Consider the following 18667-nt stretch of genomic DNA (forward strand, 5'->3'; position numbering starts at 1 on the left):
AATATTTTTTTTGTGCTGCCTATTTATTAAGGAAAGGTATATTACATCATGCTAAGATTGATAGGAGTGGAGTAAAAATAAGAAATGGGAGAAAATAAAAAACGGGAGAACTCGATAGATTCGAGTACAGATAGGTATGTCTATCTACAAAATACCTTTTCCTATAGTCATATTATTAACATCCATACGGGCGGAGCCGCAGGTAAAAACTACTAAAATATATTATCACAGTCTAACAGCTAACATCCGTTTATTTAAATCTCAAACAGCACTTGATAATGACATCGCTAATGGAAATAGCGTTTATATACCGTTCCATTATAAAATAATCCATATAGCAGTGCATTAGGCGAAGGTTTATAGATAGATACTGCCAATAAAATAAGACCACTTGAAATTTCCTATCGTAAATTTTTTACAGACTACATCAAATGTTAACGAGGGCGCCTCTAGCTGAAAATTTACCATTAGGTATATTAAATTCATACCAGATGAATTTACTTGACTCTATTATTTTTACTAGAGACTCACTCTAGTTTCATGATAATCGGTTAAGTAGTTTTGGTGTGAAGCGTTAATAAAATTACGTTCATATTTATATGGAATTATATGTTATATGGTATACTATAAAATTTGTCTCAGAACAACTTGGAAGAATAATATTTTTCTGATATTTAAAAATTCCCACGATACACAATTACTATTATAAGATACATATTGGTCTTAAGTGGTCCTAATGGGTACTTTGTAGATTTATTGTGTGATTGCATGGTTTCTCCCATAAGGAAAAAATACTGTTTTGCGATAAAAATAGACATAGAGTCATAATTTTACCATATTTTCTTTTAAGATATAATGATAGTTTTTAAATGTGAAAATTAAAATAGACTTTAAAACAGAATTGTGTCTTATAATTAAAGATCAATTTGGAAAATTATAAGAAAACATACATTATTCATAAACATTTTTTTTTTAAATTCTTAACATCTTTTAATTACTTATTTCTGAAATATTTCGTAAATTAAGCTCAGATTTTTGTAATTAGGAGCAAGGCGCATATGGTGTTGTTGCCTTATTTGTTTACCATATTAGTTACTCAGCTTATATTTAAGTACAAAAGATCCTGTCTAAATGAGTGGCTTATTCACTTACTCAACACATTTAAGAAATTCAAGGGATTTAATTTATCATTTTGCAGCAATAATAGCATAGAAAGTCCTAAAATAAACATTTACGTCATATTAATTTTCATAAATGTAATATCTAGTGAAATCCTCCGTATGTATGTAATCTAGACATTTCTACTGAACCTAATTGATTGAACATAAATATCAAATGGATGATATCTCGCCCGTGCAAAGTGTGTTATTCACTGCTCTATATAAAATCAAAATGGTATGTACCTACAACCTACTAATATTATGTGGGTAGATATTAACAACTTTTAAATAGGCAACTCAAGTGCTCGAATCAATTTGTGAGCAACTATTGCAATAAGTGATATTATGTAGGTATATCATATACACTAAGAAAATAAAATATTTTAAGTAAAAATATTAACTAAATTTTCTAATATATTTTTTATTTTAATCATGGCGCAGGAGCAGAAGAGTGTTATTAAAAAGGCGACAGTTTGTGTGTTTCATTACCACTCGAGGAAATGAAATATTTTCTTCGCTCTGGAGTCGAGACAAAGCGCGGCGTTAAGTTACGTTACTCAACATGCAAGCCTCCAGAACTTAATGAACTTAATAAACGGAAAATGGGGAACGCTGTGTTTTAAAACTGCTGGTTCCCTCTGCTGCTCTTTGTATTTTTAGCTTCACGAAGCATGAAGTGAGTAAGCTAAGAATACAGCGATTCTTACATAATAATTGGATACTAAGAAATTTGAAGAACTTCATTCAAACCAACCTTGGCGTCAAGTTGACAAAATAACCGTGGTTAGTTGAACTGGCAGGATGCCATGACTGGGGCATTGTGCGTTAGAGCTGTCAGTATATGGAACATCTACCAGGGCCATCAGTATATTTTTGTGGACATACCTGGTCCAACTTTTAGTCTGTGTTGAATGTTGATACAACAAGTGATCTAGCTAACTTACAACGTTTAAAATCATAGAGTGCTGCAGAAACTTCCTTTAATTCTCGAGATGGAAAGTTTTAAAGAAAGGAAGCAAAGAATAGTGGGTCTTCTTGATACCTATCTTTTTTTTCCTCATCCTATTCCTAAATAGTGGAGATGCGTAAAGATAAAACATACTATGTAATTGATATACATAAACATATATTTCCATTTTGATTATATAAAAAAGTATAAATAAAGTAAACATATAACATTTTGCTTATTTTAGTTAAGTAGGTACTTAATAATATGTAATTTATAAACCTAACTCACACCTAACTAAAATCCATATTATACTTATTCAATGAAGCTTATGTGTCATTTATAATATTCATTGGAACGAAGCCAATTTAATATATAATTTCAACGTTAAATCCTACCCGCCTGTGGTATATTTCCGTACTGTATTATCCGTACTTACAGCGCCATGCCTTATTCTAATTTAATCTTAACCCAATGTCTAGTTCAAATTAAAGTAAAACGATAAAAACGAACGTCTACATCCGTTCAAACTGAAATATAAACAACATAAAGCTATTGCAACACAAGCTCTTGCCACTCTATAGAAGTTACGTAGAAACGCAGAAATATTTAGATACCTTTTTATTTATCTAGTGACTACGTGTAAAAAACACTATTGAAGGTATTTTATTAGAAAATGTAAATAAAAGTTTAAATATGTTTAATAAGTACCTACCTATTAGTCTATTGAATGACTTTTTTTACTAAAATATAAAAAATCAAGTCGCATAGCTCTACCTAAGGTCGAGTAAAATGTACATATTTGTTCGAATTTAACAGATAAAATTATTGTAAAAACAATGACAAGTCACATTTCACTTTAACTTGCGGATGTAGATATTGCTATGCAAATGATATTGTTATTATCTATATATATAAAATCGAAAGGTCACTCACTCATCACGAAATCTCAGAAACTACAAGTGCTAGGAATCTGAAATTTTGCATAGGAGTTACTTATAGGACGTAGGTGCTCGCTAAGACGGGAATTTGTAATATTCGACTTCTAAGGGGTTGTTTTTGGGGTTGAAAGTTTGTATGAAACTTGGTTACTAATGACATTTGTCTTTGTCATTCGTTACTAAATGCTAGGAGTCTCAAATTTTGCATAGTCGTCACTAGGACGTAGTCAAGGAGACAGAACTTAATAATAACATAGTTCACGCGGGTGAAACCGCGAGCGGGCCGCTAGTTTGATTATATTTTTAACCCGACTTCAATAGATAAAAATAATGAAGTACCTAAATAAATATATAATTTTACTTACGTTCCAGCCAACAGCTTCTACATAAAAGTCAACTTTCTCTGGGTCCTCAGGCTCAGAGTCTGTGTCAAGCAACGTCTCGTTGCCGCTATCAGTGTCCCGTGTAACACTCCGACTCTCAGAAACTTCAGTGACTGTTTTCTCCCCATCTTGTTCTTCTTCTTCTTTTAAAGGGGCTAAAGGTGTAGATTCTTCTAATGCAGCTCTTTGTGATGCTTGTTTTAAAATTGACCCAAATTTTTCAAAGAAACTGTCGTCTACTTCTTGGATTCTGAAAAGATAATAAAATCATAAATTTTCAGTTTGGCCAGTCGTTGCTTAGGGGCACAAACGTGCAACTGTAAACGCGACAGATTGTAGGTTCGATTCCCACTCGAGGAAATTAAACATTATTAGTTAATATTTTATTTTACTCCACTCAACACGCAATGTCCTCAGAATTCGGTGGAAAGTGGGAAATGGTAATGTCTTAATAAAAAATAAATGTCTTAACACATAGGTTCCCTGTCTACCCTGCTGTGTGCAGGATACACAGCGTGAAGCTAAAAAAATGTTTAATCTTAAGTCAGTCTACCAAGATAGAAGAGATCTGGAAATTATAAAGCCAATCAATGTAGTGGGTTCAAAACCCACCCGAGATAATGATTATGCAATTTAGCGTTGAAATCCGCATTAAAAACTTGCTATTTAGCACTATTTTTTGTTTGAAAATTCAAAATAATTTTACTTGTAGATATACATAATAAATAATTATATAGAATAGATCAAGTATATTAGAAAGTGTAAGTATATGTACCATATATGCAGTATACATATATTGTAATAGATATGTATATTTTAACCTTAATAATAATTTATAACTTTTTAATCAACAAATCTTTAATGCACATCAACCACGATGATACTGCATTTATTACTGGAATTACAAAAATATAACTTTTCATCAACATGACAAGCTCACATTTAAAATTTAAATACAGTAAAGTTGTTACTGATACTTAGGTATGGATAATATGTGTGGTCTATTTAAAACAAAGGAAAATGTTCATTATATCACGGTTTTACAAAGATTATGGAAAAATAACTCATCTGTTTACCACGCATCGTTGATTTGAACTCTGCACCACCCACCTGCGTAGGCTATAAACACAGCAAGGTGTTTATGCCTGACAGACTGGCAAATAAAAATAATTGTATGTAAGTAAGTATATCAGCTCTATTGTATCGAAGCTATACTTTACAAAACGAATTGACTATCTACTGTTATAAAAAAATTAAGAATTTAAGAATTTAAAATCATTTTTATTCATTTTGTCAATTAAATATGTTGGAATTAAATAAAAAATATTAGTTTGAAAAACTATTCTGCCAATACACAGAAGGTATATGAGAGAAAATAGAGGGCAAGAAAAGTAAGTTTAGGTAATTAATATAATTAATATCAATTTAAAATATTTAATTTGAATGTGTATTTAAATTAAATATTTAAAAAGAAGCTACAGAAGTACACAACATATTTAATATTGTCAAGTTAGGTATATCTTAATAAACACAAAGATCATAATACTTAATCATCACTGACTATTATAATGGAAATAAACCATGACAAAACAATTATTTGTTGATTGTTTTTTAAATAATGATTTACAGTTTCATTTTTCATAATATAAGATGTCAAAGATATGTAAATATATTTTCTTATTTTAGTTTCACTCTGTATCCTGTATTTAGCAGGGTAGGCAGAAGGAACCTGAGGACCTAGACAGAAGACACTTTCCACCGAATTTTGGATATATTGCTTATTGAGTAGCGCAACTCAATGCTGCGTTTTGCCTCATTGCCAGAACAAAGAATGTTGGTGAAATGACGTGAGGTGAGGTGAAATGTTTTATATCTTGTAGATAAAATAAAAAGACTTATCATTTAATTCTCAGTTTATTTTGTAATTAATATAATGATTTTTAAATACTAAGATATACATAGGCAAGAAAAAAATCTAGCATTAAAAATTTCTTTATAGCAAATTTTTATTATTTAACTTACTATATTTTTAAATCACATTTACTGGAAGACTGGAATGATTTTTTAAAACATGTCTCTTTATTCAAGACATTTATAATATATTGCACATTATTACACAACAATTATGGAGCATAAAATAGTTATATCTATATACTATCTTAAATTGTAAGCAAATATCAATATTGTAACATGATTTAAAAATTTCAATTTTACTTATCTAAAGCTGAAAATAAAGTATATTTGATGTCAGTATATTCTTCAACTCCATGTTTACTTCCCTCCCTACCTATTCCAGACTCTTTAATACCTCCAAATGGAGCCTCAGTACTGGAAAGTAGGCCGTCATTAATAGCTACCATACCAAAGTCTAACCGCCGAGAAAGTCTAAATGCTTGGCCAACTTCTTTAGTAAAAACGTAAGATCCGAGCCCGCTCCTTGTGCTATTAGCAATTGTTATAGCTTCATCTTCTGTTTCAAATTTATGGCAAACAGCGATGGGGCCAAAAATTTCTTCGCCATATATCTTCATTTCAGGCTTCACATCTGTAAGAATAGTAGACTCGAAAAATTTATTACCAATTTCAGTTGCTGGTTTACCACCGATCACAGCTTTTGCACCTTTTGATAAAGCATCATGTACTAGACCTGTTACTTTCTTTGTTTGTTCCATATTTATAAGTGGTCCACATGTCACCCCTTCTTTTACTCCAGGCCCCATTACACATCCCTGTGCAATTCTATTCTTGAAAAGTTGGATAAACTTATCAAACACATCTTTATGTATTAAAAATCTATTTGCACAAACACATGCTTGTCCATTATTTCTGAATTTTGCAATCATTGCATTTTCTACTGCATGTTCAATATCAGCAGAGGGGAAAACAATAAATGGGGCATTTCCACCTAATTCAAGACTTACACGCTTTATTCCCTTTGAGGCCATTCCATATAAAATTTTACCTACATGAGTTGAACCTGTGAATGAAATGCATCCTACACTTGGATCCTCGCACATAACTTGTCCTACGGCAGGAGCATTTTTTCGGCTTGATGTAACAACATTAATAACACCTTTAGGGACTCCAGCCTCTTCTGCTAATTGCACAGCTGCTAGAGCAGTTAAAGGAGTATCCTCTGCAGGTTTTATAACACAAGTACATCCAGCTGCCATTAGTGCACCAACTTTTCGTGTAATCATAGCAAATGGAAAGTTCCATGGTGTTATAACAGATACAACTCCCAATGGCTGTCTTGTTACCATTATTGTCTTATTGGGCCAAGGGCTAGGTATTATTTCACCATTTACTTGCCGGGCAGTATCAGCAAACCACTCAAGGAAAGAATTTCCATATGCAATTTCTCCTTTTGATTCAGCCAATGGTTTACCAGCTTCAGCAGTAACTATTTGAGCTAGAGAATCGGAATTTTTTACACAGATGTCAAACCATTTCCTTAATATTGAAGAACGCTCTTTTGCTGTAGTATCTTTCCAACTCTGGAAAGCGTTAGCAGCAGCGTCAACAGCTTTCTTAGCGTCTCTGGAGTCCATATCGGGAATCTCCGCAATAACACTATCATCAGCCGGATTCATCACAGGAAACACGGCATTACTTTGCGCGTTGACCCATTCTCCATTAATATAAGCATTTTTCTTTAATAAATGCATGGTGCGATTTGCGTTTAAGTATATACTACTGGTTCGAAGCAAGCCGACTCGTAAAATGATCATATCTAAATTACACTCCTTATATATAGTTGATCTCCAACAAAACTTTATATTTTTAAAACTGATAACAATGTTATAATATTATAATATAAATATAACGAATTATAATATGACTCGATAAGATATATCACTAAAAATACTGTTCCAACGTCGAACGTATGTATTGTATCGAATAACAGCCACAGGAAAAAGATACTTAAATAATAAAATTGAAAAGATTTATACTCGAGTTCGAGTTATACAATATTGTATAAACCGGTGACCCGAGTCTATCTCTATAGTGGCAGCTGACAGTGACAGACACCTGTCAGCCGAGGTTGTTGGTCATAGATAATAAATGAATTTTCTTTTTAAGTTCATGGCTGTAAAAGTATTAAAGAACTGTACTTGTAAGTACAATTTTTGGAAGTGCCGGGCAAAAAATATTAATTGAATGGATGTATATTGACATTTATAAAAAACAAAAAAAAAGACTTTTAAAATACAACAATATATGAGAAAATCTACTTTTGGGAGCCTATTAAAACCGATTATTTGTAGTGTAGTGGTACCCAAAACAATGTTTTTTTTAAATGGTTCTACTAGTCGGTTTGACAGTTTATTTGTTTGGCTGCCCGTTTGTACACGCTAATCTCAGAAATGGCTAAATCGATATAAATTCAGCTTTCACTATTCTATTTTGGTAAATTTTTCTTAACATTTTTTAGCGTTTGTTTTATTTCAATTAGTTCATTAATAAAAAATGGTCATATAAAATATAAAATGATATCAATATAAAATATTTGACTTCACGCTGTATCCCGCATACCGCAAGTAGGCATAGGGAACCTAGTGTTAAGATACTCTCCCCACTTTCCGCCGAGTGACAGAACTCAACGCCGCGGTCGAGTGAAGATCGATTCCACAACCAGTCGATACTCGATTTTACAGCCTCACTTTGTGCCCCTGCGCCACGACTGGCCTGAATATCATTTTTCATCGTTATTTAATTTTTTCGATGGCTATACTAAATGCTAAATGTTTATTATATGGATCTACATACATAAAATTTAAAATATTTAACACACAATACTTAGAAAAAATCTATAACAAGTAAAGGAAATAAGATCATTAGATTTTCGTGATTATTACACTTTTTAAATAAAACTATTTAACTGGATTAATTGTACATATCTCGTATTATAATATATAAAATAAATTAAGAAATTATTCTTAGACATTGCCGGTAGACTCAAAAAGATGGAATGTTAAAATTTAAGCAGTGTAAAGACTTACCGGCAGTCATGCACCTTTTCTTCTATAGATTTTTGCTGTTGTAATTTTTCGTAAAATCCTTTCCACATTGATTCTTCGTCCATTGTTTTGAAATGATGCTTTTATTTCTTTGATTACTATTTTTGCAAATATTCCTTGAGTATTATCACTTTGCAAATACGACTGTTTTCTCACAAGTCCAATGATGCCATTACAACATACCTGACTGAATCACCGAAAACAACGAGTCATATTATGTACGTCAGTGACGTAAACACTGGTCTTAACTTAACTGAGATCAGTCCATTGAATAAGCGTCTGATCTGGGCAAAGGAGGTTTTACTTCTTAGGTCACTGACACGAGACACAGTTTACAAGCGCACTAACAATAACATATCTAGGCAATCGATATCGGAAACTTGTTTTAATTTTCTTTTTCTTTATTAAAACGCGTGTTTGAATAATTATTATATACGATTCTAGTTGGCGGTGAACTAAATAAAACTGACGTAATCCAAGGCAGCCACACTCACCAGTCACCGCTCAGCGCTCGGCTGTGCAACAAAGAGGTGCGTTAACACACGTGCTTTTCTTATAACACACAATCAGTATGCAAACACTGTTATATTATCAAGACTTCCTATTCTCTTCAAAATAATCTTTAATTTAATGAATGAGGAGTCAAAGCTCTTTATTTAAATAATTAGTTGATGTTTTATCATAATGTTTATAGCCATATCACATACCTGTAAGTAGGTAAATATCTGAATAACGATATTTCTTATTCAATGACAAGAAAGACATATTACTTACTTTAAGTTCTGGCCATAGATTTTCCTGGTAGTAAATACGCACTTATCTTACCTATATAATACCTATACCACTTTTTATATACATAGTTCCATATTATGCACTTACAAAAAATTAAGCATAAAAAACTTGTATTACGCAAAAACTGCTGAACTACTTTTTGAAGTATAAATTATTATAAATTTATTATTTCGGTTCATTGCTCACACTAACTTATTGTAATATTTGTAGAATTTTTATTTTTTATTTTTAGATTTGTTGGGTATCTTTTCTTAGTTAAACAGGGTCGCCGCCTCTTATGTATTAGTCTTATATACTTTTTTGCAACATAAACTATATATTACATTTTTTTCAACAAAATAAACTAACTAAACTAACAATATAGTGACCTCGAAATAGTCTGCCCCATTAATGTTCCATCAAAAGGCGTACTTTTATAACCTTGGTAGGTTCTTACAACGGAATTGAATAATTGGTAAGTGCTAAGACTACGAGTTATAACGCGCCACAGTTAAAAATACTACCAGCATAAGTGATTAATTTAATATAGATATATTTAGTAAGATCGGCTTCACGCTATATCCCGCACACAGCAGGGTAAGCAGAGGGCAGAGTGGTAATGTTAAGACTCTGTATATAATTAATTAAAAAAAATCTGTACTTAATTAACCCTTTCTATTTCTTTAGTCGTCCTAATAGAATAACTGTGTTATACGCAGCGAAAAGTATAATAAGTATATGATATGAATACAAAGAATATTTAAGAATAAATGATATTATTATTTTGTGTTTGTTTTTCCATTTAATAGTGTACAATTTATTATATAAAACATAGTAGTTATGTATTTATATTACAGTTAATGTAATGACAGGAATTTTGCGTAAATAACAACTGCATTAACAGACAACAATAATAATTGTCAATAGCGAGTGTCGTTATGCAGTTAAGGATCAGAATAGACCTTCAATTAACTTCGCAGTTAATGCTTGGAAATACACCGGGTACCTACCGGGTACCTTTCTTAAGCATTATTTTAGCAAATATTTATTATATTAATTAAATATAATTTAAAAAACTGAAAAAAATCTGAGGAATCAACAATACCTTACCTGAACCAATTAAGATTTACAATTGTATAGTGTACAGTTGTACAGTGTCTCTCTGCCCACCCTGCTATAGCAGACAGACAGACACTATACTTCCGAATTTTCGTGATATTAAACGTGCTTTGCTGCTTTGTCTTGTTACCATACAGGAGGAAGGAAAATAATTAATTTTCCGAATAAAATTGAACCCATCCATCGCCATGTTTACAGTTAGACCATGTGCCACTGCGCCAATAGGGCGTCCAATATGAAATATATTATTTTCCTTAAGCACTGTATTGAGTATATAAATTATAACTTTTCTAATCGAGCTCTTGTAATCGACATCGTTAATAGCCTTTTTACGCAAATTGTTTGTGGCAATGGCAAAACTGAATTAAAACTTCTACATCTACATATAAGTACACCACGTCACACAAGTACACAAGGTACATAACGTTAATTAGTAGAGCAATCCATTCTAAATTAACTTTGCAAGTATAGTTTATATTCGGTTTTCATTCGCAATTCACAATTTTCAAAGATATTTAAAATATTGTAGTATATTGAATAAATACTATAAAAAATAAAAATTTAATTCAACCTTAGGAAACATAATATATTATACCTTTCGTTTATTTTAAAGTCAGCTGACCAGAACCTATTACATACATATAGGTATTGGGTATATTAAATGTCACTGAGATATACATTATTTTATAAAATAAATTCAGATTTACCCAACTTAAGCAAAGGTAAATACTTTTATTGTTTACAGTAAATATGACTCATGCATATACTGTTAAATGTTGAGCATGAGGAGTGCCGTTATGCTGTTTTTCTCGGGAGAATCGAATGCGCATGTGTAAGCTATTAGCCAAGGAACGTCGATCAGACAGTTTAACCGCATAATATACGTTCATATAAGAAAATGTAGATTTTTAAATACCTACATTTTCTATTTTATTAATTATAGATAATTTAAGACAAGTGAAAATATAGACTTGGAGAAAATCACTTTTTAACTGCTATTAGGTATGGTATATAAGATTTAAGTAAACATTATTTTAATAAACATATGCAATTATATACTTCTTATCTATCTGTTGCAGTGAGTAGCAATTATAACTCTTCTGTAGTGACTCCATAAATACATAATTAGATATGTATATTAACCGCAAAACATCACACAAGTAGGAGAATAATCTGATGACTCAATGACTGATGGTTTTAGGTTTAAAAGCTATTGATATTAATTATATATATGTATATACAAATTGATTAGAAATTATATATATATATATATATACATATATAGAAGTTTAGTTACTATGTTTCTTTATATATACTAAGATTTCAGTGGGTGGAATGCCAAAAATGGTTGCCCCAACCGCTTTTTACTGCATGATCTAACGAAACACTTTAGTACAAGAAATTATTTATACAGTTAAATGCATATACCTAGTGACAGATAAAAAGATAATTTGATATGACTATATGAGACAATTTAATCTCTAACTAACATGACAAGATTATAATTCCCAGTTATTCATAATATAAACAGATGCCGTCATTATATTTTTGCGAAGTTTTAAGATGAGAAATATTTGTGCATGGATTATTTTTTTATAATAAGAAAAAAGTGACTGTGCGTGCTTGTGTGTGTGTGTGTGTGTGTGTGTGTGTGTGTGTGTATAAGTGTAATTACTATGAAAATTATTGTCACTTATGTGCAATTAAAAGATAAACGAAGCATTTCAGCAATTTTGAGTTGTTCATCAATAATATGTATAATTCAAGTTGGCGCATGTCGCAACCAATTTATCTAAAGTCAAATGTTATCATATTAAATAAAATATTGACTAAGTAAAAATTGCTAGTCTTCATGTTAATTTGCAATATATTTTTATAGAACTAGTGATTAAATAATAAGTTCTTACTTCCGCCGGCTGATGATTTCTTTTTCTTGTAACTTTTTATAAACAAATCCCCAAGGGTCCTCACGAGCAGTTTTATCCATTTTTAGAGTAACATTAATTCACTTTAAACACTAATAAAATCACAACTATATAAATTAAGTAAGTTAACACTAAAATAATTTTAAATATTCTTTAGTTTTACAAATGGCAGTAGCCGGTCGTGTTAATTTTCAGGCTTCACGTAGCGCGGATTGCCGGTGACTGTCTGACAATACAAACTGCTTGGAGCTTTGTTTGTGCGAGGTTTATAACCTACTCCAGTTTTTTAGAGACCCAAGGTTGGCAGCGGGAAACCCGGCTATTGTTATAATCACATTATAGCGGGATTAACATCTTTAAACACAAAACCCCATGTGCATAACCAGCCAATTAAATTAAATGAAATTATTATTTAATTTCATTTAATAGTAATTATTATTTAATTTCATTTAATTGGCTGGTTATGCATATGGGGTTTTGTGTTTAAAGATGTTAATCCCGCTATAATTATAGCGGAGTAGGTTATATAATGAAATTAAATAATAATTTCATTTAATAATAATAAACGCGTTATTATTTAATTTAATTTAACATAATACAGTAGATGATTAACAATTTAATAAAAATATATATCAAGATATATTTCCTGAAAAAGTTGTAGTTCTACATTTACTTAGAATATATAGCCGTTTATATCGCAGAAACGCGTATTTCGACACTAAAAAGGGAATCAAAATGAATAGGGTACTTTTGGTTGATCTATAATTATAAAATGAAAACCTTTAAAATTATTTCTTATATCATTAAAATGAAGACTTTAAGAAGAGCAAAATTTGATATTAAAGCCGCTAGTTCAAGTGAGGTATCAGATGAAAGGGCTCTGACTAAGCTAACCCTAAATTTCAGTTCCAATTTTTCTACGGAACCCTCGGTGGGCAAGTCCCAATCGCGCTTGTCACAGACTTTTTATATATAGTAATTTAAAAAGCAAAATTAAATTAGGAACTATTAGGATCTTAATTAATTAAATTAGGAACTATTATTAGGATCTTAGAAAGCAAAATTAAATTAGGAACATTAGTGATTACGTAGGTATATATTTTAAATTGATTTATTTTTTATTTTACTTTAGCTTCACACTGTAACCCGCACATAGAGAGAATCTGGAAACCTAGGGTTAAGACAGTCCGCTTCCAATAAGACCGTTCCGTCTCCGTTCCTCATATTCCGCCTAAATCTTACCTCGTTACCAAGGCAAGAAAATGAAAATATTTAATATTTAATTATCTCGAGTAGGAATCGAACTTAACACCATCGCGCTTACAGTCGCACCCTTGCACTACGACGGCGGTTTAATTATCAACTATTTACCTTTATATGACTCTGTGTGCAAATGTAAACCATTATTCAGTCCAATTCAATGAGTTAAGTAAAGATATTTACAGCTTGCTCGACTAGCATCTTAGAATTTTTACCAAGAATTTGTTGTGAGCAATAAATACATTCTTATATCACATAACTGAATTAATCATTACTAGTTGATGTAACAGATATTTTTATATATTTCATATTAAATATCTGTGGGTGTAGGTTCCTATAACTATAATCTATATATATAAAAGGACTTGTCCTCACTGACTGAGGTAAGACGCACGCACAGACGTATCCGCTGTGCATAGAAACGTGAAATTTGGGCAGATGTTTACTTTCGTAATTTGGACATCCACTAAGAAGGGATTTTGAAAAACTTTAACCCTAAAGGGGTGAAATAGGGGTTCAAAGTTTGTATGGAAAAATTTTTAAATCGGCACCGATTTGTATAAAATTTGAAATTTAGATTTTTAAAAGTATTTAATTGAACACGTATTTCATCGTTTTCTAGCATTCTCCCCCTAAGGGTGCAAATAAGGGGTTGAAAGTTTGTATGGAAAAATCTTTAAATCGCCACCGATTTTTATAAAATTTGAAATTTAGACTCTTAAAAATATTTCATTGAACACATGTTTCGTGGTTTTTTTCGAATTCACCCCTAAATACGTAAGCGAAGCTGCGCGCGTCCGCTAGTATAGGTATATGCAGTGGAGTGCGTAGGCAAAATGCATTACAATTGCTTTCAAGATGGTCATGACTTGCTGTCGTGGTATTGTTATGCTAATAGTTCTTTATTGTGAGTATTGTGACTTGGGAGTAGGTACCCATCGCTCCCAAACGGTTAAGTTAAGTAGGAAATTGCCAATATTTTGTTCACTTTTTTAGCATTTTATTCTACAACTACCATAGAGTTTGAAGTGTATTAGCCAGTTTCGTATACGATCAGATTCCCTTAAGTTAATTTCCCATCTTTCTTAAACTATCATAGAGTTTGAGCTAGTTCTTTAATAAATAAATTATTTTTATAAATCAATTAATTGAAATTTAGATAATAAAATTTGCATAAATACCCATAAGTAACATCTGAAAACGAATGAGTTTTGATTTATCCCTTATTACATGTATATTATACTCGTATATTTTTCATCGAGCTGGATATAATAAATGGAAACGTTGGGTTAGGTCAGTGACTGGTGATTTGAGCCTACGTGTAAGATTACACGTAAAAAGCAAACCACAAATAAACATGTGGTTTAATAACAAAAATATCGGAGCCATTTGTGGAATAGTTGTATTATGTCCGACTTACGCAATTATGAGCTTAAAGTCCCATTCCGGGGAATATAAAAGTTAGTAAATACGTTTATTCATTACGTATATGTGTACCCTGTAGGTATTTCCCCATTCTTTATGTACAAAACAGGCTGCATAATTCATTCCTTCCATAAAATTACAAAATAGAATAAGAAAAATATGAAAACAAAATTTCAGATATTATCAATAGTATCCTTATAAGCTCCGAACCAATCAGGACTCTTTGGCATTCATAAATTTATTTATAAGGTTCCGTACATCAAAAAACGAAACCTTTATCATTTTGTTATCCGTCTGTCTGTCTCTTAAGAACAAGATCTCACGATAACGTAAAGATTTCAGGTAGCTGAAAAAAATAATCAGCTCTACGATCCATGGGAGCACAAATAAAATTAAGTTTCTAAATTAGGGTAATCAAAAGACACGAGCACATAATTTTACCATTTTTTTTGTGAAATTCGCCGCGTTATCAAAACCATAATTTGGAAGAATTTCACATTATTCTTAAATTTAATATTAAGCTTTACCCACTTGCCAAAATATTTACTAAAGATGAAAACCATCTGTTTTTGCCATACATTCCCGTCATTCTTATATATTACAACGCAATGTAATCTGCAAATTATAATCTTATATAACACTTAATTAATGCCAAATTCTATTAAACGCTTCGTGTGAGAAATACAATTTAAGAATCCCCAGCATGGGAAAAAATACTAATTACGTCTTCATTAATTTGAACAATTAGTTGAAGAGGTCACATAATAATAATATGGTAGGTTTTCCTTTTATACACAATACAGAAATAGATCGTTAAAATAATTATAAAGTATAAATTCAGATCATATCCATATAATATATAAGTAAAACTTCAAATTTTCGAGGCATTCCGCTAAAATATCAATAATTACTTTAAGTGGGAATCAAACCCTCAATCGTCGCGTTACATTCACATCCTTGAGCCCCACTGCCACGACAGCATCATTTGATAATAACTAACTAATAATAATAGTAGAATATATAAATAAAAAATATTATCATTAAAAAAAGAAATATTTTATTGCGCACAATGCGCAATTGCATTTGCTAGGGGGCTAGCTATTATATTAATTACTTATAAAATCTTTATATACCTATGTGATATTTCAACGTTCTAGTAAATGCGAAAAAATACTCATGATAAATGTAAAAATAATATCAAATATATTATTTTACTTGACTTGTGTTTCTTATTTTATAAATATAAATATAACTGACTTTAGACACAGATTTCAAATAAATATCTACATAATATTTTAATCAATACAGTAATTACCAATCTTTATCTAAAAACATTGCATGAAACATGCGTTGACTCATAATGAATGTTCATTTTTAGGGTTCCGTACTTCAAAAGGTAAAAACGGAATCCTTATTGGGTCATTGTTGTTTATCTGCATGTTTGTCTGTCAAGACAAATTATCTCGAGATCGCGTGGAAGTATCAAGTATTGATATTATATTTTTTTTATTCTATAGTTCTATGGTTCCTTGAACCATAAACGCAATCAAAAGATACGAGTATTTATGCATCGACTTGCAGCATTTTGTATGAAATTCGTTTCACATTTATAAAATTTAGCACGAAGTTCTCACAACTTATAATAGAAAAAAAACCATTACAAACTTATACTTGTACTCACTTCATACAAAATTTAGTATTAAACAGCTAGTTCAACTGAGGTATCAGATAAAGGGGTTTTTGGTTAAGCTAAGCTTAAACTTCAGAAAACGCTCGAGACCACCAATTTTTGTACGAAACCCTCGATGGTAGAACCCAACTCGTGCTTGTTCGGTTTTTTATGTATTTTTTCCTTTATATAGCTTGCAATTATATGCTAATATCGCCAACATGTTATTTATAATATATACTTAGTTTATATAAGTTTATGCAAATTTTAAGGAAATTAAATGTCAGGTACATGAACTTTATTTAATTAAATAGGGAAAACTTGAAAATTTGTAAAAATATATGTCATAGAATGTTTCCAATATACAACGAATTGATATAATTTTTTTTATTCTATTCTCTCTTTTTTTGTCTGTCCATTGCAATTCTAGCCAATGCCATACATTGTTTGTAATTAAAAACATCACTGTTTGTGTTTTCATTCATAGGTGCATAATTTATGAATGAAAACGGCATCTCAAGATTCCGAACTTGGGAGTGGTTTACAAATACTTGCCTAAATTACGGAGTGGTATAGTCAAAAATTTGCACTGTACAAATTTATTATTTGTTTTCTTTGTTGTGATAAATATTATAGAACAAGTTGCGCTAGCTGATTTAATCTAAATAAATATAAATAACTATAAAACAACGCCATCTACCCGTAACTCAAGTAAATATTGTACATTTGTATTACTATATCACTATGTATAAATTATGTTACAATTCGTATTCATATTACCGTAGTAACTACGAAGTTTATAGAAAACTTCTTCCTGGTATTAATCCCGGCTATTGCCAGGATCTGCCTTCCTACTCAACCTACTCCACTTTGCACGGTCTTTAGCGTAACGTTGCGTTAGTCTGCAGAAAATAAATAATAAAGACAATATACCAGATTATCATTTATAAATACGATACAATAACGTCCGTTTAATAAAAAAAGTAATTTATCAATAACAATAAAAAATATATCTTTCAATATTCAATTTATGTGTTAACACGACAGGCAATTACAAAATTGTGTCAGTTTAGTAACATATAAAGCAATTGTAACATTTTTATTTATTTATTTTTAAGGCTTCAAATTTTTAAGCATTTACTTTGTAAAGATTTACTACTATAACAGATAAATAACATTCAAATGTCTGTATTAGATATATACCTTTAAAAATATTATTTGTCATACTATAATGACTGAAAAAAAACATAGACAGTTACACCACACAACTATTAGATTTATTTTTAATTCATGTTGTAAACTTTTTATCCAAAATTGTAATTTAAATTAAAAACTACTAAAGTTTTCACATTATTGCAATAGATGGAGTTACCGTATTTACAATCGGGCTTCGGCTTAAGGTTAATTGTGTACAAACTACAAAATGTAGCATATGTGGAAATATCTGATGTATGTAGCTTGTTATTAGTTATTATTTAGTGATCAACTAGAGTAAATTATATAAATAATAGTAATTATAAATTTATAACTAACAATCGCTTGTTTGCCGTTTTTAAAAAAGTGAATTATGTAGTATATATAGTTATACAACGTATGCCCATATTTTATAAATATTTTTTAATTTTTTTTTTTATAAGTTATTTAGAATTTCACAGATAAAAATCCCGCTGTTCTCGAGGAATATAGTCTGGTAACTCTGGTATGAAGGTATATATATTTTTACCAAGAGATTAATACGTCCCAACACGTAAGTATTTCCTAGTAAGTAAGTAACAGTTACGATTTTTTATAAATATACAAATATAGTTGTAAAATGAACTGTCCACACTGAACCGCTAGGTGCTTTCTAGCATAGAAAACATGTTTTTACTTAATTGAGCTCAATCCAGAGTAGTTTCAACTGGCAAATGTTGAATAAAAACACCTAGTTTCTTAGAATATAAAACGGTAACTAAATATTAATTTGTACGTAAAGCGTAAATGTTTTATATAGTAAAAATCTTAAAACGTAACGTAATAAAAAAAATATATACACATGAGTCACTCA

The 18667-nt window shown here is 30.6% G+C and overlaps 2 protein-coding genes across 9 annotated transcripts in view; both read right to left on the reverse strand.

The window, feature by feature from the left end:
• Positions 1 to 18667, reverse strand: part of stac (C2 and C2B_Munc13-like domain-containing protein staccato) — a 36482-nt gene that overhangs the window by 14244 nt on the left and 3571 nt on the right. For 5 of the 8 annotated variants that reach the window (XM_085201319.1, XM_085201322.1, XM_085201320.1 and 2 more), the window contains exon 3: positions 3413 to 3680. In XM_085201319.1, the coding sequence (XP_085057445.1) occupies positions 3413 to 3680 (268 nt within the window). Of the gene's footprint in view, positions 1 to 3412; positions 3681 to 8433; positions 8953 to 12248; positions 12480 to 18667 lie in introns of those variants that run through there. The other 3 variants (XM_085201325.1, XM_085201324.1, XM_085201326.1) reach the window with 3 other exon arrangements.
• Positions 5332 to 7453, reverse strand: Ssadh (succinic semialdehyde dehydrogenase). The gene has a single exon (XM_085201327.1). The coding sequence runs from the start codon at positions 7159 to 7161 to the stop codon at positions 5641 to 5643; it is 1521 nt and encodes a 506-aa protein (XP_085057453.1). The 5' UTR covers positions 7162 to 7453; the 3' UTR covers positions 5332 to 5640.

The sequence above is a fragment of the Heliconius melpomene genome, chromosome 18 (assembly GCF_056956725.1).
Source record: "Heliconius melpomene rosina isolate 202511_hmr_F chromosome 18, ASM5695672v1, whole genome shotgun sequence".
In the NCBI taxonomy this organism is placed as follows: Eukaryota; Metazoa; Arthropoda; class Insecta; order Lepidoptera; family Nymphalidae; genus Heliconius; species Heliconius melpomene.

Excerpts from the sequence above, each read along its gene's own strand:
- Ssadh (XM_085201327.1), bottom strand. The coding sequence starts at position 7,161 with ATGATCATTTTACGAGTCGGCTTGCTTCGAACCAGTAGTATATACTTA.